Here is a 27988-nt window from a genome sequence, read left to right on the forward strand (position 1 = left end):
GGTTTCAAAAATTCTGTTTAGATGGGATATTCACTTATGGAAAACCTGCATCAGGCGGGGATTTTTTTCGGTGTTATCTTTTATCAGACAAGCTATTTTTTAAAGGATTCTAATCAGTAAAGGTCTAACAGCATAACTTTGACCTTTATTATTAATTCATGAGCAATGCCAAAGAGGTAATGCCAACAGATATTTTTCAGTAAAACCATAAAATGTCCATATGCCTAATTTATATAGACACAATAATTTATTGTGTGTGAATATTTTAACACAGATTTAGCTTTTCTCACATGAGAAGTCTGTTAAACTCTGTTGTTTTCCTTGTTTCATGATCTGCCCTCTAAGGTAGTAACCTTGTAAACATTTATGACTGCTCTTCACTTTCTTCCTATGAACTTCCTTATTTTACTGCAACAACATGCCTGTCAGTAAAATTAAGCATATGCATAATTGTTTGCAAGAGTGGGGAGGCTGATCTCATTACCCTTTGTTCCCAGTATCACTAGACTACTTCATTTTACTCATAACTACTTCCAAAGACTTCCAAAGCTACAACAAGCATGTGTTATAGGAGCATATTTTATAAGTTTCAAAACCCACCATCTAGACAAAAAAACCATAGTGTCATGTATAAAACCAACAGCATGGAATGCACAACGAAGCACATGCACACAGATCTATGCACTTAGATGCCCATTTTGTGCTGAATCATACTTGCAGGTTATTTCCCCCCATGAAAATGTTGAGGTTCGACCTGTATCTTAAATGCTCTTACAAAGAATGGAATATTAGAACTAGAATCCACTTCAATGCAGAAACATGCAAAATATTGCCCCGGTTTCCATCTCAGTGTAAAGCAAATGCTTAATGATACATCCTGTTTCAAGCAAATCACATTCTGCAGGAGTATACATTGAATAATCTAAGAGGGCTATACTTGAGTTAGAGAGAGAGAACTCCTACCAATTAGCTGTCTTTAAAACAAATATATTTATAACTAATATATTTAAGAGAAATGTGTGATCTGTCATACTGCTAATTAAAATGTTTCTTTTGAATATTTTCAAGGGTAAGGAAACATCTGCAAAAGAAATATCTAAAGAATTCAGCATTAGGTTAATTAAAATATTCTGAATAGCCTTTCCCTGCTTTCCTAACTTATAATTGCTTGTAACATGAAGAGGCGTAACAAGGAAGTTCTGCACCCTGGGTGGCAGCAGCGCATGGAGCAGTGGCCTGGCTGCTGGCAGAACCAGTGGTGGCCAGCCAGCAGCTTTAGTGGCTGCTATTCTTGCGTGCCCCTCCTGGCAACGTGTTGACCAAGGACTGCTTCCCCAGTCATCCCGCCTTAGTTATACTAGTGCCACGATGTACAAATATACCTAGAACAAGTGATATGCTGTATACATTTTTACTTTGGGGAAAACAAAGGCTACTGATAGACATGAAAACAAAACAAAACAAAAAGCAGTGCTTTCCTGGAAGAGGCATCATATCAGTTTGACCTGGCTTGCCCAACGTCTGTATAGATGGTGCGCTTCAGTGGGGCTTTTTGGTGCTTTTATCAAATAACTGACTGAACAACAGTCACTTGTTCAATGTCATAGATAGAATTACTATCAGAGCTAGAAATATATGGCCAGATTCAGTAAACATGTAAGCAGTCCTGCTAAGGTCTGTGGAACTACTCAAGTGTTTTCAGTTACACATATATTTAAGAATTTTGCCAAATCAGGGTCATAGTAAAAAAATACTGACTTCTATTGCTGTATTGTAACAACTAGGCAGCATGACTCACTTCATCTTGAGTTTGCACTTGGATTTAAGTTGGCATATGAGGAAAATAAGCTGCATCACTTTTCCCCAAAAGGCACAATTTCATGAACCACTTGCCACTGAACCCAAATACATAAAGGTTGGGGCTTTACTCTATATGATTTTTATCAATAATTTTACATTACAATTCAGAGTATTCGTCTCCTGTGAAACCGAATCTGGACCTTTATCAATAAAAAATGCTGACGTCTTATTAACATCTCCTTCACTAAGCATTTTTAAAGAAAATAAACCATATCTCCAAAGCCACAAAGTATGACTACAATGATGGCAAACCATTCCTTTGCTTTGTATGGTTCAAAATAGACAAGTAAGGTAGATAGTTTATTTTAAAATGATACATAGATTTTGAGGGATTTTAGGTCTCCTGACAGATCTATCAGTTAGTCATCCTTTCAAGAATAGTAAAGCTATGATACACTTTATTAAAGGGGAGAACCAGTTAAGTTACTTCTCACATATAAGAAGTAATGCATGTGACAGCCTACACAAATGAAAGGCGAGTTAATTTAGTCAGTTAAAGGAAGCGCTTTAGTTCCATTAATATTCATTATTTCCTTTTACTTTCATTATGCATCCTCCTTGTTATGCATTTGTTTAAAAAAATCAGGTTAAGACAAAAGTCAGAGTGCCATTTATGTATTTCACATGACACATTAAATTGAAATAAAAACTTTTGCTATTAGGAACAAACCTATAAATATTATACAATCCTTCATATGAAGGAAAATAGAAACAGTTCTTACCAGCTTGCAAATTACATTTTTAGACAAAATCATGCAATTCTAGTGTGGGATGGCAGAAAACACGTCAACCTCTTTTAGTACAATTTTCCAAGTACCCTAGTGTTAAACTAAAGTCTAACTCTGCTCTGTCTTGTTTTCACAAGAGGACCCATTCAGCACCATGTGCTCCTTTTCAGCTGTCAATAAACAGAAGCAGTGAATTCCCCAGGGCTTCACAAAGCTAGTTAGGCATAGCCATTCATTTCTTCAGGAAAACAGGGCATTGATTTCAGAGAGTTCCCAGGGAGCAGCTACAACAAAGAGATCAAAGACCCACCTCCTTTCCTTCATTGCTTTCATTAGGCCTGGCTGAGAGGAACAGCGACAGGTTTCCTGAAGGCAAGGAAAGAGCCCTGCAGACCACCTCACGGTTCATTCAAATTCATCTGCTTCCTACATTCCAGTGACAGTCCAGAATGTTAACCATGACAAACCCTCACATTCGGACAGTATAATATACTGCACACTAGTTCATCCAAGGATTGAAAGAAAAACAATCTCCAAGGGAAGTCAGTTGCTTCCCTAGTTGGTTAAGCTCCAACAAGCATCTGACATTTCATAAATATTTTCATAAATATTCTTTCTTTTCTTAATTTTCCAGGTGAAGGCTACTAGTCAGAGAGCTATTTACAGTCTCATTCATTCGTCATGATGAAATTTCATTAGGACATTTGGTTTTCAGTTTGATCCCAAACTTTGATAACATTGTTACTGAAATTCAGCTGCAAATAAGGGCCTCCTGTGCTACCTGGCTGTGAAATTTATTCTGCAATCCACCCTGGGCTGAGGTTTCTAAGATTAATAAGAATCAAAGCCTTTTCAAAATATTATCATTTTGCTGTTTCTAGCTCCAAATTTCCAGCCCCTCTGGGAGACCCATGGGCCAAAGGAAATGGTAGCACAGGACACGTTTGACACCCTTCATCTAGATCCTTAGCATGCCCATCACTGGCATCCACATCTCTCACAAATATACTAAAGCAAAAAGTGCTCTTATGAGAGCCCATGATCACACAGTTAGCCATTTCCTTGGATATCTGGTATGTTTCCACCATTTGGTATATGCAAACCACCTAAGCGTTGACACCATTGCATAGTTAACAAGCCCTAGTTCAAGTGGAACCCCAGACTGGGATTTTCAAATGAGTTGGAAAAGTACCTATCCTACCAGCAAGGCATGATAGCATCCATGTGTCCAGACTATGCCTAGTGACTGCTACTTGCAGGATCAGATGCAGGCTACTGGGATGTGAGGGGGCAGCACAGAGCCCATCCAAATGATAATTAGGGGCACAGGTAAACACAAGATGCTTGAGTGAGTGGTATCAAGCATGAGTAGGAAACAAAAAGTTATTGCCTATCTACAGGAGAAGTTTTGCAGCTGGTATCTGGAGCTGAGAAAAGTGCCAACGTTTAGACTGCTAACCCTGTAGGCCAGTGGTCTTGAACCTTTTTATGGTGAAGATCACTTTTGGTAAGTAAAGAGCACCCCAGGATCTACCATTGCCTTCCCCCCTCACCCAGCTCCCACCCTACCCCTCCCACCGGCCCCTGATCCACACCACCCTCCCACCTGGAAGCCACCCAGGCTCTGACCCCATTCACCCAGCCCAGCCAGCAGGGGCATGGCTCAGCCCAGCCATGTGCATCCTGTCTCTCCTGATCGTGGAGCCTCTGACAGACTGAGATCGACTGTTAGAGGCCCCACGATCAACCACTCAATCGATGTCGACTGGTTGGTGCCCACTGATGTAGGCCCTTAGCCTGGCTACTCTTCCAGACACTGCATTCATGACTAGATTAGGTGGTTTCCCACTCATCTGACAAACTGAAAATTTCTCCGTTAGGCACCTAACGTTCCCTATGCATTGTAACATCATGTACTATGGGTAGACATTTAGTTGCAACACTGCAAACTTCTGGGACATTTTCAGCACAAGAAAAACCTGGAAAGAAGGGGACATACAGGTATTTCAGCCCCCTGACTGGAGAGGGGCCCAAGGAGCAGCCAATGGCAGGGGGCTGCTCCTTGGGCCTCTCATCCCAAAGGGAGCTCAGAAAATGTCCTCTACTGGGAAGAGGGCAGGCTGTCAATCATCTATCAACTGCTGAAAAGCCTAAGCTACCAAGGACAGCCCCCTTCCCGGCAGTACCATTCCTAGAGCTCCAGCTCTTGTCAGGCAATCCCCTCACCCTAAACCTAACATCATCCCTCTGTTGCCTGCCTGCTCTACCCACTTGAGGGGTGGGGGAGAAGAGATCTGAGTAGGGGTAAGGGTAGGGTATGGGAACTCCCACTGCTACCTGAACAGTGCTGAGATGCTCTGGGACTGTTCAAGCAGCCGTGAGAACTGGCTGGCAGGGCTCTACAACAGCTTGCTGCTGGGCAAGCGATCAGGGAGCCAGCACTCTCCTTCTCTCCCCCTTGGAGGGAGGGAGAGTATGGGATTGTGGGATGCTGAGAGTTTTAGGGACAGTGCCATGTGGACAGACATTACCCATGATGCTATGAAAGTTGTCCCGCTGGAGAAGTCACCGGTTGAGAGAACTAACAAGTTTGTGGCAAAGTCATGGTGTTTTTCCTGCCACAAATCACTTAAATGTTTGTAAGCTCACTTTTTGTGCCAGGAAAAGGGCATATTTCCTGACACAAATGTAATGCCTATCCATTGCCTTAGATTGTCTGCTTCACTTCCCCATCTATGGATACACAATGGGGATAATATTTCTTTTCTACCTCACTGTGGAGTTGTGAGCAGAAATATACTAAAGATTGTGAGGTGCTCAGATACCAGGATGATTCTGGTCATATGAGTACCAGAAATGAACAGAAAAAGGTAGGATAATGAAATAACAAACTAACCACCAGCATTGTTTAGTAAGAAGACTGTTGTATTCTAAATAAAGGGAAGCTTTTCAAGGTTGTCAGTTTAAGTCCTAGATAGAACATATTACAATAACCAAGCCTACATGGTTATTTATCCCAATCCAAAATGTCTCAAGTAAAATTTCCAAGGTTATTGATTAGAAATGTAATTACAACATCTACATAAGGATTTTACACTGTTGAACTGGGAGAAACAGAGAAGTCCTCTTTTTATTGCTCACTACATTTAGATGCAACTAGGAACTCTGTGTAAAGGATTAAACAATAAATGTCATTGAGCTCCTGCCACACGACAGATATAGATTTAGAATTAATTCTCCAAACACTAATTGTGCAATGCAATCTTTTCTCATGACAAACAACAAGCACAAATGTGTGTGCTTCCAGACAAACAATCTCTGGAGCAAAAAGCCAAAGCAGCAGCAGGACCTAAGTTATAAATTAGCAAAATAGGATGAAGAGACCAGAATAGGTAGTATTCTCTGTTACACAAGATGTCTCCAAGCTTACTGTATCCATTATAAATCTTTATTTCTCATCTTTTCCTAAAGCTAAAATGTATTTAACTGTTCAAAAGTTGTCTATTTTCTCCAGTGTGTCTGTTTCAACAGGTATATCAACTCTACAATGTATCTGCCAACCATTAGTCTATGTATGTCTATTATCTGGTTTCAATTATCAAGAACAATCTAAATATTTCTTTGTTCTTTTATGGAAATCACACAGACCTGATCAAATTTCCAAAGTTTCCCTCCTATGACTGTCTACATATACTATTTCCCATGGTTCCTCTATTTGTTGATAGGGTTTCACCTGAACGTAGAGAGGAGGATAACAAAGCATACATATATTTACACATACTATATTTTTTACACTAGATAAGTGGATAGAATAGAAAACAAAAGTAGAAATCTAATTGACAAAAGTTTATTGTAGGCATCAGAAATGAAATGGGTTTTCAGAAGTATTTGAGAGAGAGAACAGTGGCTTGGCAGATTATACCAGAAAAGGCTTCACAGAAGGAAATACAGCTGTTTCTTGGAAAAGCAGACAAACAAGTCACCACTGGCAAAAAAATAGGACAGGATACATCCCAGTAAAAGTAGCCTAATAATAGGGCAAATTAGAAAAGCTAGAAAGGATGATGTTGTAGGATCTTGAAGGCAATGCCAGGAAGTTTGAACTTGCCATAGTGGTGAAATTCAAAGAGAAGGTATTATAGTCAGAACGATGAGAAAAGGGGATTAGCTGAGTGTCTGTACTTAGCAAAAATTCAAGCAGTAGAACCTGAGGTTCTCAAGGCCAGAAAGGAGACTCTTGCAATAGATGCAGTCAATGAGAAAGATGCTGATGGTGATTCTTGCTGTCTGGACAAGCAAAAATGCTGTCTGGACAAGCTGTCTGGACAGAAAAAGAAGGGAAGGATATTAGAGAAGAGTAGCAAATGGGAAAATTTGAATATGTCATTTATGAGAGTCTAAGATGAGCTCCAGACAATAGTCTGGTTGACAGGGAGGACAAGGATATGTTTATCACTGATGCAGAATGAAGGGAAGTATCACCAGCAGTCAAGATACCACAAGCCAGATTGCAATCCTGCAGTTTTCACTGACTTAGTAGAGCAACTTTTTTGAGAATGCCAGAACGACAACAAAATACAGACCTCTTTGCACTGGCTTAGTAGAGCTAGCCAGAGTAAAAATTTATTTTTTGTCTCTCAAGTCACCTAGTAGAACCTGAACACACAGATGGAAAACATCTGTTCAATACAAATGCACTATATTTGCTAGGTTTAAAGCATTATAGCCATGACAGTCCAGGAGATATAGGAGATCTGAGAGGCAATGATTTTTTTTTTTTTGTGCGGGGGGGGGTGATATCTATTATTAGACCAACTGTGGGAGAGATGTTAGACAAACTTTTGGGCATGTAGTGCACCTATTCATATCTGTGTAATGGCCAAAACTGAAGAGCAGAGTGTGTCTGAAATCTTTTCCCTACTCTACAGTTGATCCATTTTTGCTAGTCATTTTCCTGGATTACAACCATATTTTCACTGCATCTCTCAAACACAAGTTGAGGCTTACCATGTTCAGAAAAAACAATAAGGTCCCAAGACAGTTTGAAATTAAACAATTCTGTCTTAGCCATGCTAATAGTATTGTGAGGGTGCCTCAACACAATCAGACTCATAGAGCTAAGCCCTTCCTGATGCATGTGTGATCTTCCTCTCATTTAAGAGCATGTTAATGGTTAACATATTTACTACCAGGTCATGTCTTTTTTTTTTAAACTACATAAAGGGACAATCAACATCAAGTTAACTTAAAAATGAATGTAAAATAAGAGTCTCAGGTACAACACTGACAATTTCTGTGGTTTTACAATTTTATTTTCCTTTTGTCTCTGTTGCTGAGAAAAAAAACAGCTGAACTGACAACAGTGAAATAAAATAAAACATGCTGTCAAATGTAGAAAGTAAAAAATAACCACAGGGAAAAGGAGTGAGAACTTTTTCTCTCCTCTCATTCACTCATAGTAATCTTACGTGCTACTTTTAGCAACTGCTGATAAAACTTTTTTTAGACAGAAGTGCAATATTGAAGTCTCTGTAAATCTCCATCTGTTCTACTAATCAAGTTCCAGATTTTAACAACTTTAATCACAATGGGTGCATCTACATGTGCAATTAACGTGACGTAATCAACTCCAAAACAGTTCTCACAGAGAAAACTGCTCCCAGGTGCAGAGTCTACACATGTGCCCAGGAATGCAACACTCTGAGCCAGGGCGGAGCAGCCCTGGGCTGGAAGGAGACCTAGGAAGTCAGCCCCAGGCTCCGGGTGGCAGCGTCAGGCAGCAGAGGGGCTGACTAGGGCTCAAGAATGCTAAAGTGTGGGGCCTGGTGGTAGATAGCCCCTGTCACCATCTACACATGAGGTTTGGAAGAGTAAATTACTTCACCATAATACTATTGTCCCCAACAGTACTATCCTATGAAGGAGTTAATTAATTTACTACATCCTAATATCAGCACACATGTAGACTGATATTTTATTGCAGAGCAAATTAGTTAACTCCATAGTAAAGCACATGTGTAGATGCATCCGAGTAGTACCTTACCAAAAGAATCGGTCCCCTAATTAATACTAGAATTCTGCAGAGGTCTTCTCGGAAACACTAATTTAAAAAAGCAGACATGATATTCAAAATGAGGCATTCATTCTGAGTACACCTAAGTATTTTGCTAAAAAAGTAGTGCTAAAACTTACTGGGGGAAGGAAATTTACTTACATAGAAGGTCTGTGGACATGTTTACAGAGCAGCCAAAGAACACCTATATAAAGACAGTAAAAAAAAGAAGCGTCAGTTTTCTACATTAGCAATATACATGTTTAGCACTGAAAGAAACAATCATATGTACTGCCAACTGTAGAATCATAGTATTATAAGGACGTTTTTACTTTTTGATTTTGCTGCAGTTGAAAGAGCCCACACAAGGGACAACGTAAATTTAACACAGAACTTCAGTCTTATCTATAAATAGTTGCTCCATTCCTTATGAGACACATGGATTTTTTCTGAAGTGGTTTAATAGGGAAAGAGTTTTTTTTATTCTGGAGAGAGAGAGTAACCATTTTTTATTCACTACCTTTGATTTCCAAAAGGTTAACCAATGTTATTCACCATACACTGTTCACTCACAGAAAACTGTATACAAAAGCATTCCTTAATGCCCCTACTTTTACACCTTAATTGCTATTTTTTGCCTCAGAGGCTTTAGACGGGGGCTACAGAAGTCAAGAGAACAGACATGCATGTTTCCTGTAGCACTACAAAAATGTTCCTGGATTAAACAAATTTTTTTGTAGCACTGTATTTTATAGCACTAAATGTAACATCTGTCCAGTGCACCATAGTTCCACATGCCTCTCACTCTCCCAGTATCCAGCAGTATCCATCTGTCCACCCTTCTAGGAACAACCTGCTTCTCCCTAAGACTAAGCTGTCAGTGAGTGCAGGACTGAGACTGGGACTGGCTTGGCCCATAGTGAGCCTGGTCTAGTCTCACACTTACTGATAACCCATGCCCAGGGAGCTGCAGCCCTGCTTGCCAGGTGTGGGAAGCACAGAGCCACAGGGCTAAGCCACTCCTATCACTCCCTGGCTGGAAAGCATGCCATTGAATGCCTCTGCAGCACCTTTATAGTACTTCAGGTAGAGCTCTGTACCTAGCTCTGCTCTATCTGTGCCTAGTACCACTATATTTTTAGTGCCAGGGCACTTGTAGTGTAGTGCCACAAGAGTATGTCTGTCCATGGCCTGAAACTGGTTTTCCTATGCCTAGTTTTAGAGGTTTCCCACAGGCAAAACTAAAGGGATCTGGCTAAAGCAGGACCAGGCCCTTTTGTCTGCAATTTCGTAACATTTTTTGATATTTCTAGCATGCTGCTAAACCTTGTTCATCTTGACATCTTGTACTTCTTTTCCTGAATATCCACCTGTGCTTCTTGTCTGAAACACAGATTATAAATGCTCTGGGACATAGACTGTTTTTTAGATATATCTGTAGAGTGTTTGGTGCAATGGGGCCCTGATCCTTGGATAGAGTTTCCTGGTGATATATAATACAATAATAAATCAACATTACGTAGGAACAGGTGAAACTAGTTGAAAGGGTTCAGTTTGAAAAGGCCAAATCAGATGCAGCAATCCTTTGCAAGCCACAGGGTCACTTGTCAGCAGGCCGGATGCTGATGTGATCATTTTGGTATGCTCTGCACAGGACTCAGACCTGTCAGTGAGTGAATGAGACCCAATTATAGGGTGCAATCCTATCCTTTATGAAGCCAATGAGGTTTACTCATTAGCTTAAGATACATCCAGAATGTCACCCTTATTTTTAAAAAACAAGTTACATTAACCTATTTCTAATTCAGTTTTTTGGAGTAAGGGAAATATTTTTTCACCTTAAAGAAGCAGAGTAAGGGAAAGTGACAGCAGAAAAGGATGATAAGGATGATGGAAAAAAGAGCAGCAGGGCTGGGGTAGAAATAGGCACAAAGGGAAGGAGGAAGTGGCAAGAATGAACATGAAGAGCATCATGAGGCAGGAAAAACAGTAAAAAGAGAAGTAGAATACATTTAAACCAGCTGAACCAAAACATTAAGAAAACAAAAACAAATAAAAATCCCATATAAAAGGAAACTAAAACTACCCCAGATAACTTATGGCTGACAATCACTATGTTGTTGCTGGAAGCCATAACTCATTCCTGGCTGCCAGGAAACCAAGGGCAATGCCAAAGAAGGCAGCGCTTTCCTGACACCCTGGGAAGAAGCACTTCTCCCAGACTAGCTGACAATGGCAGAAACTAAATGGACAGCACAGACTCTAAAAGTGTGCCCATGTGACAGCTCTGAAATGAAGCAAAGAGAAGATGTCTGTAGAGCAAAGAGCCCTTTCCTCTGATGGCTATGGGACCCCCTCCCTTGACCCCACACGTCGCAAAATACATCTTTGACAAAAAGTAATATTTTTAAACTGCCCTCAGGCAGAATTCTGTTTCACTCAATTGATGGCCAAAGTGCAGCTTGTAATGGTCTCTCATTTATCCAACTATTGTGTAGGAGCAATTCATTCTACTGCGTCTCTGAAGGATGATCAATGGTCTTATAATAGGGACACTTATGTGCCCAGAGGTTGTAATAGAATTGCTCATACACTTTAGTTGTATAGCTCAGAGTCAATCATGAGCTGCACATTAGTTGCCCACTAGGTGAAATAGACGTTTGCCTTTTGAGTCTAGCTACCCTGTTGCTTCCTGTGAATGACAAAGGCATGGCAAGTAAGTATAGATTTAGGCTAGGGACAGACATAAACATAAACCAGTTTAAGTGATCAGAAATTGGTTTAAATCTGTAACAGAACAGATGTTCAGTGCACATAAATCAGTTTGAAAATGGGTGAAATGGGTTTGAGATAAACCTAGTTGATTTGAGTCCATCTGGTTTATGCAATGTCTGTCCCAGATCCCTTGCTGGTTTAAGTTAAATCAGACACCCCTCCCCTCCCCCCCCGCATCCCGGCAATCTCTCTGGGCTGGGTGGGGCTGGCCCCTCCCCTCTGCTCCCTGGCTGCAGCTCCGGCAGAGACTGCAGGCATCTGCCTGGCTTCTGCCCCCCCACCTCCCCACTAGGCAGGGACTTGGCCGTCCCCTCTGCCTTACACAGACGCACAGCATTAGCTAGCAGACCACATGCTGGCTATGGTCCATGCTGTGGCAGACAGGACAAAGCAGAATCAACAGGTAGCTGGTAATATCCCTCTGTTGTTTTCTTAATGGGGCAATAAACACTAAGTTAGGGCTGATAAATGTTGTGTTATCAATTCCATGCTGGGCTGGTCAGGAGGGGGTGGGGAACCCCTCCCTAATCAGAGAGTCCTGCTGGGGCCCGGCCATGCCCCCCCAGATCAACACTGTGGGAGGGAAGGTAGGAATGTTCTACTGCCCCCTCCCCCCAGGGAGAGCCCAGGGGATGTCTGTTTGGTTACAGACTGGTTTAGCCTAGCCAGGTTAGACTAACCTGCAAAGACTGAATCAAGTCAGGCTCAGGCTTTTTGAATGTCTGTCCCTAGTCTTAGAGTAGGTAGCACAGGAATGGGAAGAAACAAGGTTTATGGGTGACTACTGAAATGGAAACATGGATTTAATGCACAGGAGTCCTCACCTCACTGAGAAGGACTGCACATCCCAAAGTGCTCCTCCCTAATCCCCGTCCTGGTTTCTGCCCTGCTTAGAAAATGTTCACGACCTGTCAGTAACCTACCGAAGTAGCTATATGGAGCTGGTACACGCTTACTGACTGTGTAAGAAAGTCACAGGATAGTTTATACCACTACCTCTAAAGGTCAGAATAACCAAAAAACATATTCTAATAAACCTGCCGCTGCACTAGATTTCACCTCTCTCCTAAGCCGGAAAATATAGTTTTCTTTTTTTTCCTGTCAGAATTATAGTATCTCTCTCTCCATTATCTTGCTTCTGTACTGCAGCTATTTGCATTGATTTCCCTAGGCCATAATAGAGTTTCTTTTTCCATCCCTTGTCTCTTTTGACCATCCTGGAAATGTTTGTATTTGGCTGTATTCTAGCACATACAGTTCCTGAACTGCTGAATTCATAAAAAGGAAGGAACATCACAGTGAAATAGAAATGGTTTAAGTATTAACATGGTCCTAATGGGGAAAAAAAATATACAGGGCCAAATTCTGCCTTAATGGAAGCCCCATGTGTCCCTCCAACATGGGATTTGGCTTTAGTTAAGTAGAATACAATTTTTTTTTTTTTTACCAGTGAATCCTGCTGCATGCTGTTGTGCATTGTGTATCTATTATATGTAGCATCTGTTATTTGAGGATTTATAAACCTAAAACATGGACTCATAAATTACCAGAAAAGAATACAAAGCCTCCCAAATGAGTCTCTTCAGTATGCTGGACTACAGAAACCCAAGCAGACAATCTAATTTCATTTCTGTTTGCAAAGAAATTGATCTTCAGGAGGTAGAAAATGAAAAAGTAAAGAACAACAAACCCAATTTTAGAAAGTTGGTTTGTTGACGTGGCAGAACTTGGCTCATATGGAAATCTTATTTAAAAATGTCAAAACTAAAGAATTTCACATGCTATGGAAGGATCATATCTCTTACAGAAAGGATCATGCAGATGTACAAGAAAGAGGAGCACGAAATCACTAAAGAGGTCATGTGGGTGTAAAGTGATAAAACAGTCTACAATTTGGTTTCTCTGATATATTTACTGTGCATATCTTCTGTAGTAGTTTCACAATATTCTTTTAAAATAAAAATATTGCAGCTGAGGAAGTCACTTTACCACCAATTTAAAGGCAACCATAAAAGTTAGGATGGTGTGACTGGCAAGCAATACCAAATATTTCTAGATTTTGCTTACCACAGAAGTAAGGTCAGGAGATTCCAACTGGCTTCCATAAACCATTGGATCAATGGGCTCTTTCTTGACCAAGCTTTCCCAGGCTGGCAGCCTTAGAGAGAAAGCCCATAAAGACCAAATTTCTGTCCCCTGTACTGACCATTGCAACTCATCCACACAGTGTCACCACAGTGGCAAACATGCCCTGCTTGTTAGATTTATCAGTGTAATTTTAGCTAAAAATATTCGGAAACTGGAACAACACCTGTGGTACTTTATTTTGTTTAAAATAAAGTACCACGGGTGTCCTAAGTGCCCCCTGTTCTGAGACGCAAATCTGTTTCTCTCACCAACACCTTGTATTGCTCAAAGGGTATTCTGTTCTGATCATCAGCAAGATATCTAAGGCTGAAGATGGCAGGCTCCTTCTCATTCCCACTGCCCAGATAAAGACAGAGGCCTTATAGAATCCAGTTTTAAAATATTGATATTAAAAGCAAATTAAATGGCAAATACAAGAACAAGATAGCCTCAGCATCCAGGGACAGACATTCAGAAAGCCTAAACCTGAATTGATTCAATCTTTGCAGGTTAATCTAACCTGGCTAGTCTAAACCAGTTTGTAACCACTCAGACATCACAGAAATGCAGGCACATGCTTGCAGTGGCTCAGGCTGGAAGCCAGAGGGCACTAGAGCAGCCCTCCCTTCCCTTCCACACTGCTGGAATCTGTAAATCTATTTGTCTGATTAGAGAGGGGTCACCTACCACCAGCGCAGCAGGCAGCTAGTAACAGTTGTAGACACTTGCTAACAGTGTTTATAAGCCCTAACTCAGTGTTTATCAGCTCATTAAGAAACCAATAGCCTCTCTCCATTAGTTCAAGCTCTTCTTAAACAGCTTGTCCAAGGAAGAACATTACCAGCTACCTGTTGATTCTGTCTTTGTCCCATCTCCCACAGCAGTATATGGTCTGCTAGCTAATAAGCATTCAGATTCAAAATGAATCTGTGCAGAGGGGATGGGGATCCACACTTAGCAGGGGGAAGCCAGGCAGATGCCAGCAGTCTCTGCTGGAGCTGCAGCCAGGGAGCAGAGGGGAGGGGCCCGCTCTTCTGTGGAGCAGAGAGCTCCACCCAACCCAGAGAGCATGCCGGGATGCTGGGGGAGTCTGGTTTAACTTAAACAGCAAGGGATCTGGGGCAGACATTGCATAAACCAGCTTGACCTAAATCAGCTAAGTCCAATACTACATTCAACCAGGCTTATCTCAAACCAGTTTCAGCCATTTTCAAACCAGTTTATGTGCACTGAACATCTGTTGTTACACGTTTAAACCAGTTTCTGATCAGTTAAACTGGTTTATATGTAATGTCTGTCCCTAGCCAGCATGAAATTTAGCAGTCAGGGAGCTAAACAAGAAAAGAAAATGGACACATCTGATTGACAAAATACTACAAAATGTCAATTTGATTATTTCCTACCAACTTTAAGTTTACATGCTAAAAAGCCCAGCTCCCCGATCCACAGGATAATATTAAAGGAAGGGTGGTCCAATGTTTAGAATTACAGCTCAGGACACCTGAGTCTATCTTCTGCGTCTTCCAGTTACCTTAGACAAGCCACTCTTCGTCTCTGTGCTTAGGTTTCTCATTTGGGAATTCTTATACCCTCTGCCTGCCTTGATGGGACATGGACTGTCTTTCACTATGACTCTTTACAGAACCTAATACAATGAGGCCCTGATCCTGGTTGGAGCCTCAAGTTACTACTGTAATATATATTAGTAACATATATTTTTTAAGTTGAGAAAACATGGTATAATGAATGTGGTATAAAGAGAGCAAAGTCTCAGAAGTAATTCTAAGGACACTTTAAACCAGAGATGCTCAGCCTCCAGCATGTGAGGATCCCCACAGGTCAGGAAATTTGATGGCGGGGGAGCAGTGACAGTTAATATTGCCACCCCTTCCCACTGCCAAAATTCCAAGCCCTGCACAATGGGTCAGAGCTGGGTGACGACCCTTCCTCTACATGACCAGATGAAGGTCGGGCCATGCCCCCTCTCCATGCACAGCTGGTTCAGGACTGGGCCATACCCCCTTCTCCCCACCCATGAGTCCAGGCCATGCACCCTTCCCCCTGCATGGTTGGGTCACACCCTCCCTCCACATGGGGTTAGATCAGAGCTGGATTAGGCCAGGCTGCACCCCAACTCCCTCTGTGCAGCCAGATGGGACCCCACCACACCTGACCTGGGTACCAGATTGGGCCCACAGGCCAGATCCAGCCTACAAAGAAACCAGGCACTGGTCATCCAGTCCACTGGACAAAAAAGTTGAGCACCTTGCTTTAAACTGTGTATGGAACATGACAATATAACATCAGGACTGCTGTCAATACAACATAAAAAGGGCTGACCCCAAATGCTTCACTCAGGCAAAATTCCAATCAGTCTCAAGAGCAGGCACCCCATTTCATCCTGCAAGGTGCTCAGCACTCTGATCCTGATATAGCAAAGCATATATGGCCATGGTTAATTTAAACAATATCCTCTCACCCTTCTCTGGAATAGGACTATATGTGCTGTGCTTAAATGCTTTGCTGAGTCAGGGCTCGGGTGCTCAGTGACTTGCCAGATTCAAGGAGGAATATTGTGCCCGCATATTTTGTAATCAAAGAAACTAAGAATTAAATCTTCCCAGAGGGTGCAAGTTTTTAAATGCCTAAGGACTCAAGAACATTCCTCAAATAATTGTATTTGAAGGCAGCGGAGGGCAAGAAAATCTCCATTTCATCATGAGGATGCTGAAGCACCAGTTGAAATTCTGGGTTGAACTAGAACAAAGCAAATATAAAACCCATTCGTATGAAATCATATGAAAAAGGATTTTCCTGGGTTACATCCTTCCTCAGTGCATTGACTAAACTATTTCAGTGTTTGGGATTTGAATCTGAATGCTCGTTTTGGGAATAGGGGGAGGGGTAGCCTTCAGAACTTGACTCAACCTCATTTGGCAACACAGAAGAAAAAAAAAAGAGGAGGGAATATTTTTTGTCTCTCCACACCACTGTACTCCCCTTAAAGGGACCTATGCAAAAAGGCCAACATGTCTCCTGGAGTTAAACAGTGGTTTTACAAAAAACTTGGCTCTAACATTGTCTTCTTTCATTTTCCTACACAGCTCACTACAGAGAAAACAAACACTAGAAGCTGCCAAATTTCCAAATGTGAGGATTTAAGCTATAATAAAGGACAGCGAGAGAGAAACAGATATCTGGGTACTACCACACACTAGATCTCTCTCACCTTTGGCCTAAAAAGGGAATCTAGGCATATTTAACAGCCACTTCTACAGCATAATTTATTATAAGAAATCTTAAAAATAAGTTTGTCTTCTGTAAACCAGCATGCTAATGTTAACATTGTTTAAATTATTTTAGAAACTCACAATTTTATATATATATATATGGTTTTGTAGGGCATATAAAATGTCTTGTATATTGTGGATGGCTTTTATACTGCAGCAGTTTATATCTACCTGTAGCGGGGCCCAAACTAAAACAATTACCAAAGTAATTTGAAGGAAGTCTTAGGATTGCAATACCCACTAAAGCGTCTTATTCAGGATGAAGGCTAAGCAAAGATTTATAGCTAGATTTCAACAGCTAGAAATAAGAAACAACAGTGACTTGTCAATTTTTTATAAACTGTCGGGATCCTTAACAGGCAATCCTAATTAGAGTAACTGACCTCCATTACATCTTTTATCACTTTTCTGAAAGCTCTCTACTTTCTCAAAATTCCCACTGAAGTATAAAGGCCCCTGCTTTCAATTATTCATGCACTGTCTGCTGAATGGAATATATAATTTAGGACTGGCTTCTAAAAGAGGTTTACATTCCTAATTCCATTCTTAATAAAGGTACTAACCTATGAAATTATTCAAGTCTAACACACTTTCCTTTTGAAGATATTGAGAAATAAGTTATTAGCACTTTGGTCTACAATATTAGAACAGCAGTTTTCTAGATCAATATAAAAACTCTTTTGAATGTGCCACGAAAAAGGTGTATAATTAAATTCTCTTGAGCTTTATCTATGCTGGCATTTTTCAGGAAATTCCTTATTATTGAATTACTTCTAGTTAAGCTCCCCTGGCAGTAGCAACAACAGCGAAGGAAAAAATCATATATTTTTACCACCAGGTCATCTAGACCTGCTGTGAACCATACTGACCAACATAACAGTAAAAACACCTCAGCATTCTTGCTATTGTGACCAATTGGGCCACAATTTTATCTTAAAGGAAAAAAAAGCGAGCATAGATCCAGCCTATTACTGACTGAATATATTATAGAAGCAGAGAGCAAATTGTAAAACTACTTTACTGAATTTGAAATCAGCAGTGATTCATTCTTCTGGAACTGAACTGAAATTTGTGGAGTGAGCTTTTCTCCAAAGCAGAAAGAATCAAAATACAGTTTCTCCCCAGTCTAATTTTAAAGGTGTGTATTCTCTATGCTTAGATTCAGAAATATATATATATATAACTCCTCCCACCTGCCTCTGGGCATGCTACCCCACCTCTCTCATCTGCCATGCCTTGTTGTTAAATGATTAAGGTCTTATTTAGGTGGAAGGCTGGCCTTTGAATGCCCTGTTCTCCTGGGCCTATGCATGCAGCTCCAGCCACCCCTGTACTGCATCGCAAACCTCACAGATGTTTCTAACAGCTGTACTCTGCTCCAGCCTGAGGCCAGGCCCAACTCAGCACAGTGTTAGGCCTCTCACATTCTGCCCTATTACAGGCCACACTTGTACCACCTCCCTCTCGCTGAGGCCCCTCTCACTCCACTGCCTCTCACAGTTTTTCTCATACTGCCCCTTGCAAGGCCACACTCATACTGCCCCTCCTTTTCCCCGGGGGCCACACTCACCCTGCCTTCACCTGAAGTGTCTTTGAGGTTGTTTCCCTGCACTCCCCAGCCAGCAAGCACGCAGCCTCTTGGGCACCTCCTGCTATCCTCATCCAAGTGAGCGCTGGGCGGTCTGCCAAACACTGGTCTGACTCTGCCTCTGGTCTCTCACCAGGTCACTCATTCAGCTGCTCTCAATCAGGGGCTCTTGACTCACCCCACTGTTTACTTGTGACTCTTCCTCAGCCACCCCACCCAATTGGCTTCCAGCCCACCTGTGGGCTCAGGCACCCGAAGGCTTACCTGGACCTAACTCAGCCCACATGTTAGCAGGACCTACCCTCAAGCATCCTGCTCACCAGGACCCACTTCACACCCCTTCCTCACAGGGTCTCATCTCCAGCCCTCATGTTTGCAGGGTCTCACTACTACCCCTCTCAACTCACCCCTCTCTCTCCAGGGCCACCCAAGTGCCACTCTAGTGCAGATTGTTAGGTGCGCCTCTGCACCCTGCTCTGCACGTCCACTCCCATGAGGCACATACTCCACCCCCTATGCTGGGTCCTGGGGTTGAACCCCCTCCCTGCCCCCGCAGTCTCAGGTGCCACTCATCGGCATGCCTGGCCCACCATTCTCACTCTCCTGGGTCTTGCACCCTACCCAGGCTCAGGTGGCCACAACCATGCCTGGCCCCACTATCCATTTCAGGGTCTTGCACCCCACATGGGCTCAGGTGCCACACCGGGGTGTGCCTAGCCCTCTATTTCCTCTGGTGTTAAATAGCCCACCCAAAGGCAGGGGCTGGGGTTAAGGCGCCCCTCTTTACCTTTCACCAGGGACGTAACTGGCCTAGCATTTCCTGTGGGCTCCCACACCACTGGGAGCCCCACCAGACAACCCTTCCCTGGCAGGGTGCAGTTTCAAGTCATGCCCAGGACCAGGAGCCTCCTTGCCATCTCCATTAACTCCTTCCCTTACCTCCTAGTTGTTGCTGGGAGATGTTCCTTCCATGGCATCAAGCAGCAAACTGCTGCCCCCCCCCCCCCCCCCCCCCCCCGCTCTGCTGCCCTGGATCTAAAATGGCCATTCATCAGAGCTAGGGCAACACCTGCCACCAGCTCTTAAAGTGGCAGACACCTGTTGTGTTCTGCCACCCACCTTCCCCCTTAAACTGGAGGCTTTTCCCTGCTGCTCCACAAGCAAGCTCCCACGAAGCTTGTAACAGCCCCAGAGTGGCGAACACCCCACTGGTGCTCCTCAACAATTTCATACACACACACACATGAATCTCAATTCCTCAGGCTATGTCTGCCCTTGACTAACAAGTATTATACACATCACCAACAATTCTTTGGCTATTTGCATCCTTTTCTTCAAGTTTTGCATACAAGATAAGTACAGCAGTATGATAAGACTAAAATTAAAAATATGAGACTTGTAAATAGGTGCTGGATAGATACTGTACTGATACTGGATGCAGATACAGTATAATTCCCTGTTTCTCAGAGAACAGAAAGAAAATTAAAAATGAAGAATTTGTAAGTATCTAAAGTTAATTTCTCACTTCCCTGAATTGAATGCTAGTAATACAGATATAAGCAGACCCTTTTGCCATTTCTGACCTAGATTTTTTTACAAGGACCATGAGCAATGTCCACATTCTGTCTGGATTCCGAACTGATGTAAAGAGGTTCCTTATACCTGTGATGGAACAGGATGCCATAATACAAAATTAAATGGGAAATAATCATCATGCGAGTTTCACAGTGTGAAAATGTAACACTTGCTCTTTCATCTTGCACAATAACAAAGATGCACTCTTCTGAAAGGCAAACAAAACTGAAGCTGGATTAAATAAAAGAAAGCTGGCTCTTGTCTGCAAGTTTCTCCTTTCAAAGCTGGGGAAGGCTTTTCGAAATCTGAGTCTCCTTGCTTTGTAATAACAAGGCCTAGACTAGACAGCTCTGTAAGAATTGGGAAAGGAAAAGGGATGTTCACTATATGTTGCCATAGAACAAAGGCTCTTAAGAATAGAGTGACAATCAGTTTCCATGTCCATGTACAGCTGGACTCTTGAAATGTGGTTCAGTCATTATTTATTCAATAATCAATCATTATTTATTCAATAATCAATAGCACAGGAAAGTGACAAATGTCCATTCCTTCAGTGGTCACAGAAAGGTGGTCCTGAGGCATTCTTATAGGATACATATATTTATATGCCCTTTTTGATATAATAATTATTATTACTGTTAGTAGTAGTATTACTATTACTACTACTGCTACTAATAATAATAAGTACTAATACTAATAATAATGTATTGTTTAATGATCAATGTAAAGGAAAAGAACCCAGGTTCTATGTTATTCATAATTAAATGTACCTCTTGAGGGGAAGAACTGTGGAAGGAAAAAAATCAGGAAAAAACCTAGATAGGAACTTTAACCTTTCAATAAGAAGTTACCAAAAAGTCATCCATCCTTCTCATTAGACTTCAGCCAATCACACACCATTTTCAACTCCAACCTTGACATTTGATATATTCATTCAATATGGGTAATGAGTCAAGAAAAAAATAAACATTTGACATTTCTCTTCCTGGTCACCAAAAGTTCAGTTTCATAATTTACAAAATCTGTTAATTTCTTCTTTAAGGTGGTCATATGAGCTCTTCAATTTGGAGAAATAAAGGTAATCTAAAGAAAGATGCAGAGTTTTTAAAACATTTAAGTCAAGAAGACTGTCCTAGATGAGCAAGCATGTGACATACTGATGCTGAAAGGATTAACTACTTTAAACTAATCAGTGAGGCAACCAATAAAGAATCCATTACCTAATATTTTATATTACATTTCAATACTGCTATGCAGCTACCCAATTCTTAATTTGTTGCCATTACATATTTACTTTAGAAACATGTAATGTAGAATATGCAATGTAGAATTTCTTGGGAGAAATCTGAAGGATTTAAAAACTGCATATGGAGCAGCTGGGGATGTTGGCCTATGGGAAGATATAGAAGGCAGTCTTGAGTTTCTGGCATCAAATAGGGTAGCTGAGGCTTTTGGAACTGGAAAGAGGAAGAACAAAGACAGAAGCTATGTTAAACTTGAACATCAAATGGGAAAACTTTTCTTTATCCTTAAAACCCTTGAAATCTTCTAGCTGCTCAACAACATCCTCATCTTCAACATCTCTTGCTATGTAAAAAAATAGCTTGATGTTTTAATTAAAATGGTCAATAGTGAAATTGTGAAACCAAGCTGAAATTGAAATTATCTATCGGCTTCAGAATATACAATCTACTAGGACAAATGGGAGATAGCTCAGATTTCTCAGTGTGCACATCTACATGTGCAATTAATGTGTCTGGATTTTCTGGGCAGAAAATTCAGGTGCATTAAACTTAGTTTCCACATACATCTGAACGTACACTCATCAGAAGAAAATTTGAATGGGAGCAGTTCAATCTAGGGCTGTTCAGCAGCAGCCCAACAGCCAGGACACCTCTCCCCATCCCTTTGGCCCCCTGCTGCCTAGGCTAACTGGGAGCAATTTGTGTCTACACATGTGCTTCAGTGCATTAATTTAATACGCCGCATTCTAGTACCTGTAGATACTGTCTATGAAGTAGATAGTTACTAGAAAGCGGCTCATTAGACTAATCACCTGTGCAGTAATTGCAGCACATGTGTAGACAGTGATGCTTTACTGCACAGTCGATTGGTCTAATGCACAGTAAAGTGTCTCATGTAGATGCATCCATTGTTGGTGCTCAGTTTGAAATGAGGTTGGAATTGGAGGAAAAATAAAAAATTAGAATTGGCCAGAAGACAGAGAGAGAGAGAGAAAGTGCGTGTGCATGTAAGAGAGCAAGAGAACAAAAATTATTCTAGAATGATCCCATTTTTCAGGGCTGAAAATGGATGGATTTTACATTGTTTGGAAATGCTTTGTGAATCACCCAATACACTAATACATTTTTGGTACAAGCCTACTGAAAGTTATTGAACATTTTTATTTACCAGAAATCAGTGTTTTCAGTAAATGGGAAAATACCAGTAATTGTCTCAGTATGATTTCCTATAGAAAGCTATTTAAAATTTTAATAAGAAATGAAGGAAAATTTTAAAAAGTTGAACATGGAATTTCATTCTGAACTTAAACATTCTGAAGAGCTCTATTAAAGTCACAATTTTGGCTCATACAATCATTCATTTAACCCTAATATGTCATGCCTTGTGTTCTATTCCTACAAGCTGCCATGCTCAGGGAAAACACTAATATGAGCGGGTCTCTGAGTGCATGCTGAGGTCTAAGCTGGCAAAGCAGTTTGCAAAAAAATAGTGCCTTCACATAAATGCACAATGGTAAATATAAGAATGTTGTATTTAAAAAAAAAAGATCCATAGGTGAAAGGTAGAGTTAAACCTCACTGAAAATGCTGAAAAAGTGATCCTTTATTTAAGACAGAGCAGGACTTTAGGTGCTACTGCCCCTGGACACCTCAACAGCTGATGAGTGAAACTGACTTAGTCTCTAAGTGAAACTGGTCCTTTTAGTGGTTCCCATCATTGAGTAACTGCAGTCTATTACCACTGTTATTCACTGGTGGGGATCAGTGATACCCAGAAGAATCATTATCAGCTTCACAAAGCAGCTACCAAGATACATACTTCACTGAAAAAACACCAGGGGTAAGTATCTTTGAAACAAAATATTGGAATTTCTGTTTCATAGGAAATTTTGAAATATTTGGTTTTGCTCCTACTCAAAATCAAACCATGTCATGAAATATGAAAATTTTTAGCAAATCAGAAATTCCAACAGTTAGCCTACTCTAGTCAAAACACACTGACTACTAGTCTTTAACCCATAGGTGCCCATGTGAAACCTGGATCTGAAATTAGCCCAGAATTGTACAATATGTCTTACCAGTCTAAGTAATCTATAATAAAAGAGGTGCGACTCAGAGGCACTTGAAATGTCATCACATGTGTTCTACCTCCACCAACACAGAGTATAGTACACTAGGACCTAAAGATGACAGCCTCAGATAGCTCCAGAAGGCTCTGCTATGCAAAGTGCAGCCTGCAGATTTCTGCCAAACTGTCAACGAAGACTTTAGTTAGGCAAAGTTCATGCTCCTTTTTAAGTACTTGTAGAGTCTTCTTGTTAACAGCTTGATTCTTAATTAAGAATTCTTCTCTTTTTTCCTTTATTTTTCACTCATGATTTCACTTTGTTAGATAATGAACAAAATATTAAATAAACTTCCTTCAGTAGAAATGTACCTGCTACTGTATCTTAAAATGCTCCAGTCTTGATTTTCAAAGGTTCTAAGAACCCAGAGAATAAGTCAGAATCTTTAAAAAAACAGACCCTATATGGCTGTTAAATGTGGAACAGGCATTAATTCCAATAAATGTTACCATATTTACTCAATTCCAGAACAAGTTTTTTTTCCTCATTTAACATGGAGGGAAAAAGCCCCATGTCTTGGAGTCAAGTACGAGACAGCAGTGGGGAGAATGGAGGCAGTAGATGTGGCTGCAGCTGCGGCCCCAACCCTGGGGCTGAGGCAGCAGAGAGGCAGGCACAAGGGGGCAGGCAGCAGTGCAGGGAAGATGGTGGGAGGGCATAGGCAGCAGGGAGCATGTTTCTTGATCCTTTCACTGCCTGCTTCCCATATTGCCTGCCCCCCTACCACCTGCCTTTCACTACTCCCCTTACCGCCTGCCCCTCCCCACTTCTCCCCACTGTCTGACCCCCTGCCACTGCTTTCCCTGCTGCAGTTGTTGAGAGACAAATTTAAGATGACCCTCCAATAATTAGATTCCATACATGGAAAATGATAACAAATTTATAAATTTTCCATGTATATTATCTAATTGTTTGGGGTCATCTTAAATTCAGGGTAGTCTTCGATTTGGGCAATTATGGTAATTTAAGTGTCAGATTATATTGATATGATTACTTTATCTGTGTTTTATAAATGCCTCCAGACCTACTTGCACTTGAAGTTTACGCTTTTCCTGGTCAATAGCAAATCCAGGGCTTTGCTGAAAGTGCCACGTGGTAGGGCCTTGAAGTTGTTTTACTTCTGTTCAATCACACACATCCCCTTTCCAGAACATTCTCATACCAAGAGCAGCAATTAAACATTGTAGTTACAGAAATAGCTCTCTCAACATCTGTAAAGCCATAGTTTAGCTCTTTACTTGGATGACTTGGATAAGCATGGTCATCACTATGTGGCAGTAACTCAGAAGCTAAGTCCTTGGATCTTGTTTTACTAAGGGCGGTTGTTGTGCATTGCACTATTTGTGAGGGCTGATCAGTTAACTGGTTATCAATATGAACCTTCACTGATATATCTGAGAGCATATGAAGCAGGAGGTTCCCCTGAACCAGGAAGCCCTCTCCAGCTGGTTCGTCTCAGCTCCCTAACCACAATGAACCAGCTACACATCAGCCTTCAGATCAGGCTATAGCTTCTTTTGGAAGACCCACTGATTGGTAAATTTACCAGATGTTTATTAAAAGTAGTAGGAGGGTGCCACAATGTATTGCCTACGTTAACCCAAAACAGCCTGCCTTGCTAGAAGGTGCTGGTCCCAACAGGAAAGAGTAAAAGGGGATTCTGCTTGCTCCCTACAGAAGGCAACTGATTATCCCCACCTAGACATGAGGAAAATAGGAGGCATATTTGTATCCTGGGGCTGATCAAGGAGTAGCTGAGTTTAGGGTGAAGGTTTGATGTAGTGATGTTTACCTAATATTCTATTATTTATATGCAAAAGCAAGCTCTAAGAAAAGGGGAAGGAGTTCGGACTTTCTATGCTCCTTGATTATGTAGTGTAGTACTTTACTTTTTTCTTCCCAGAAGGTTATTTGATTCAGCCCCTGCCCCACAGCAAGGTTGACTGTCTTATTCATATATTCCTTCTTTTGTCTGGATTTCTGAGAAGTGGGAGGAATGGAAAATTTTGTGTTTTTTATTTTAATCCATGGCTAAGTTTGGCATTGAATAAGTGAGCACTATGTCTACATTTACAGCATTAGGGAGGGGTATCATGCTTGCATTCCAACCATTTGCATGGGTTGAATTTAGTTCCCCAAAAGGAACAAACCGATGGAAGTAGTAGGCCATGAAAAGTGATTAAGGAGACCCAGGGAATTAAAGCATTCTCTGCTTCTCAACAAACTTCTTTCAGCTTTATAATCAGGGTTTGAAAACCCAATGGACAACGTACCTAGCAAGAGCAGAAACTGCTCCAGCTGAAAGCAGTCACTGACAAGCCTTCTGAAGGAAGGAAAAGAATAGGATGATTTAAACTGCTTATTTGATAGAAGAAAGCACAGTTAGTTTTTCTAGTTTGTATATGAGCAAAGCATCTAGAGTTGTCCCCATTTTTCCCTTGATTGGGGAAGACAGAGTAGAGGAGCCCTTGAACAACTACCTAAAAAGGCAGCAATAGCAGATCCACATCCTCTTAACATAGGTTTACAGTGGATATGACATACATGGATATACTGGATACAGCAAATATGTAAGAACTCCACAAAGAGCTAAAGGAATGGGGACGGCAGAGCATTCATTAACTTGATTTGATAGGAAAACATATTTAATTTATTTGGCAAGGGAGTGATGATATGACAATTCAGGACAAAGTATGACAGTACAGCTATCTTTACTAAGTCTATTAGCTCAGGTGAATACGTCATGAAAATCTTACAAGCCCTTCTTTGTTTCAGTCTGACTTGTTACAGTTTATCATTTCTTCTAATAATAAGGGCTTAGTAGATTTCAAAGATGCCTCTAGTTCATGCTTCAGGCAGTGAAGAGGTTACTGAGAACCTGTACAGATAGAATATTGAGTTTGCATTAAAAACAGCTGTAACATGAATTTAAGTTAAACTTCTCAAGTTCATGGCTTGAGATAAAAAGTCTCTAGTTCTCTTTTTTGTTCAATGTTCCCACTGTGGTTTTCCATCTTTTTTCTAATCCAACTTCAATTTTCCTTCCTACTGCCTGAGCACTTTTTCCCTCTTGCTTTAACTATTCTTATTCTTGGTACTTCTTTGTCCTTTTTCTGCTTCTATCCTTTTTTTCTCATTTCATTCCAAATTGTTGTTCTGCAACTTTTTTCTTCTATTTTATACCCATTTTGGATCTCTGTGCACAAAGAATCACTATTCCATACCTGTGGACATTACTCATTTATCGCTTTAGATACAGAGTTGGTATCCACTTTGGGATAGGTCAAAATAAATGCTAGTAGCCTTGAGATGCCTGCAATTTTTGAATAAGGGATTTTAATGGTGGTTTGATTCTTACTGATAAGACAAGACATTACTTGGGTAGTCTTTCTGTCAAGACACAGAGATTATATTTTTAAATTTTGTACTTGTCTGGAGATAGAATGATAAATAAACATTTCACCACTAAAATGTAGCCACCTCTGAGATGCAGGAGACCAGCAATGTCAGCAACTGGTACATAACAGCTGGGCTAAGGAAAGTCTAGCCAAACACATCAAGCCGAAAATCTTAAAAGGATATTTAACAATCACAAAGAGCAGGCAAGACTTCTCATGCAGTTTTATCTGAAAGAGCTGACTGACTGGAATTCCTGCAGAGATGCCCTCATGCTAAAATGTAACTCCTCCACATTATGAGGAGGCACTGAGCGGCCTGGTTCACAATGGGTGTACAGTGAGAGCTTGTCCGTTTCATCCCTTGCCAAATTGCTAACTGGCTGGAGGTGTTTGCCAATAACAACTATCTTGGTGGCTCTCATTTAAACTTAAGTAGATGTGGCTTAGTACAACTAACCCACTTCAATTTAAATAATGATGTGCTTCAGGCATGGGAAGTCTGAAAAAATGTACTATTGGGTAAAGGGCTTGGAACCTTACTGTGTGTCAACTGTACTACATTAACTGGGCTTGGGAACTTATCACGTCTGCTGCTTTGTGATGACTGCACAATACTACCCTGTGGCAAGTAGAACTTAAATCTTAATAGTGTGGCCCTCAGCGCAAACTAGTGCTACACTGCCACAAATTAGCTTTCCTTTGCTGTGGGATAAAACCAGACATACTGGGTGCATCTACATATATGCTTTATTGTGAGTTGACTAATTAGCTCTGTAGTAAAGCGTCACCACCGACACATGTGCTGGTATTAGGGCACAGTAAATGAATTTACTCCGCCATAAGATATTACTGCTGGGGACAGTACTATCTTATGGGAGAGTCATTTACTGTGCTGCAATGTATGTGCAGATGATGACGGGGACAGCAGCACTTTGAGCTGGGGCAGAGCAGCCGGTTTGCGGGGGTCATCCACATAGCTCCATAGTTTTGGCACTCTCATACCCTACCCAGCCCCTCCCAGTGCCATGACCAACCCCCACCAAGTCTGCTGCCAAGCTGAGGCTGTTCTGCCCCAGATCAAAGTGTTGCTGTCCCAGGTGCACATGTAGATGCTGCACTCAGGAGCAGTATGCTCTGGAGCAAACTGCTCTGGAGTTTATCACATCACATTAATTGCATGTGTAGATGCACCCACTGGCAGTTACCACAGAGTCACTGAAGTATA

At 41.2% G+C, this 27988-nt stretch overlaps 1 protein-coding gene across 3 annotated transcripts in view; it reads right to left on the reverse strand.

Moving 5' to 3' along the window:
- The window catches only part of PLAGL1 (PLAG1 like zinc finger 1), an 88226-nt gene that overhangs the window by 53290 nt on the left and 6948 nt on the right, over positions 1-27988 (reverse strand). For all 3 annotated transcript variants that reach the window (XM_019488378.2, XM_014605494.3, XM_019488381.2), the window contains exon 2: positions 8803-8845. In XM_019488378.2, coding sequence (XP_019343923.1) covers positions 8803-8845 — 43 coding nt within the window. The remainder of the gene's footprint in view (positions 1-8802; positions 8846-27988) is intronic.

Source organism: Alligator mississippiensis, chromosome 1 (genome assembly GCF_030867095.1).
Source record: "Alligator mississippiensis isolate rAllMis1 chromosome 1, rAllMis1, whole genome shotgun sequence".
Classification (NCBI taxonomy): Eukaryota; Metazoa; Chordata; order Crocodylia; family Alligatoridae; genus Alligator; species Alligator mississippiensis.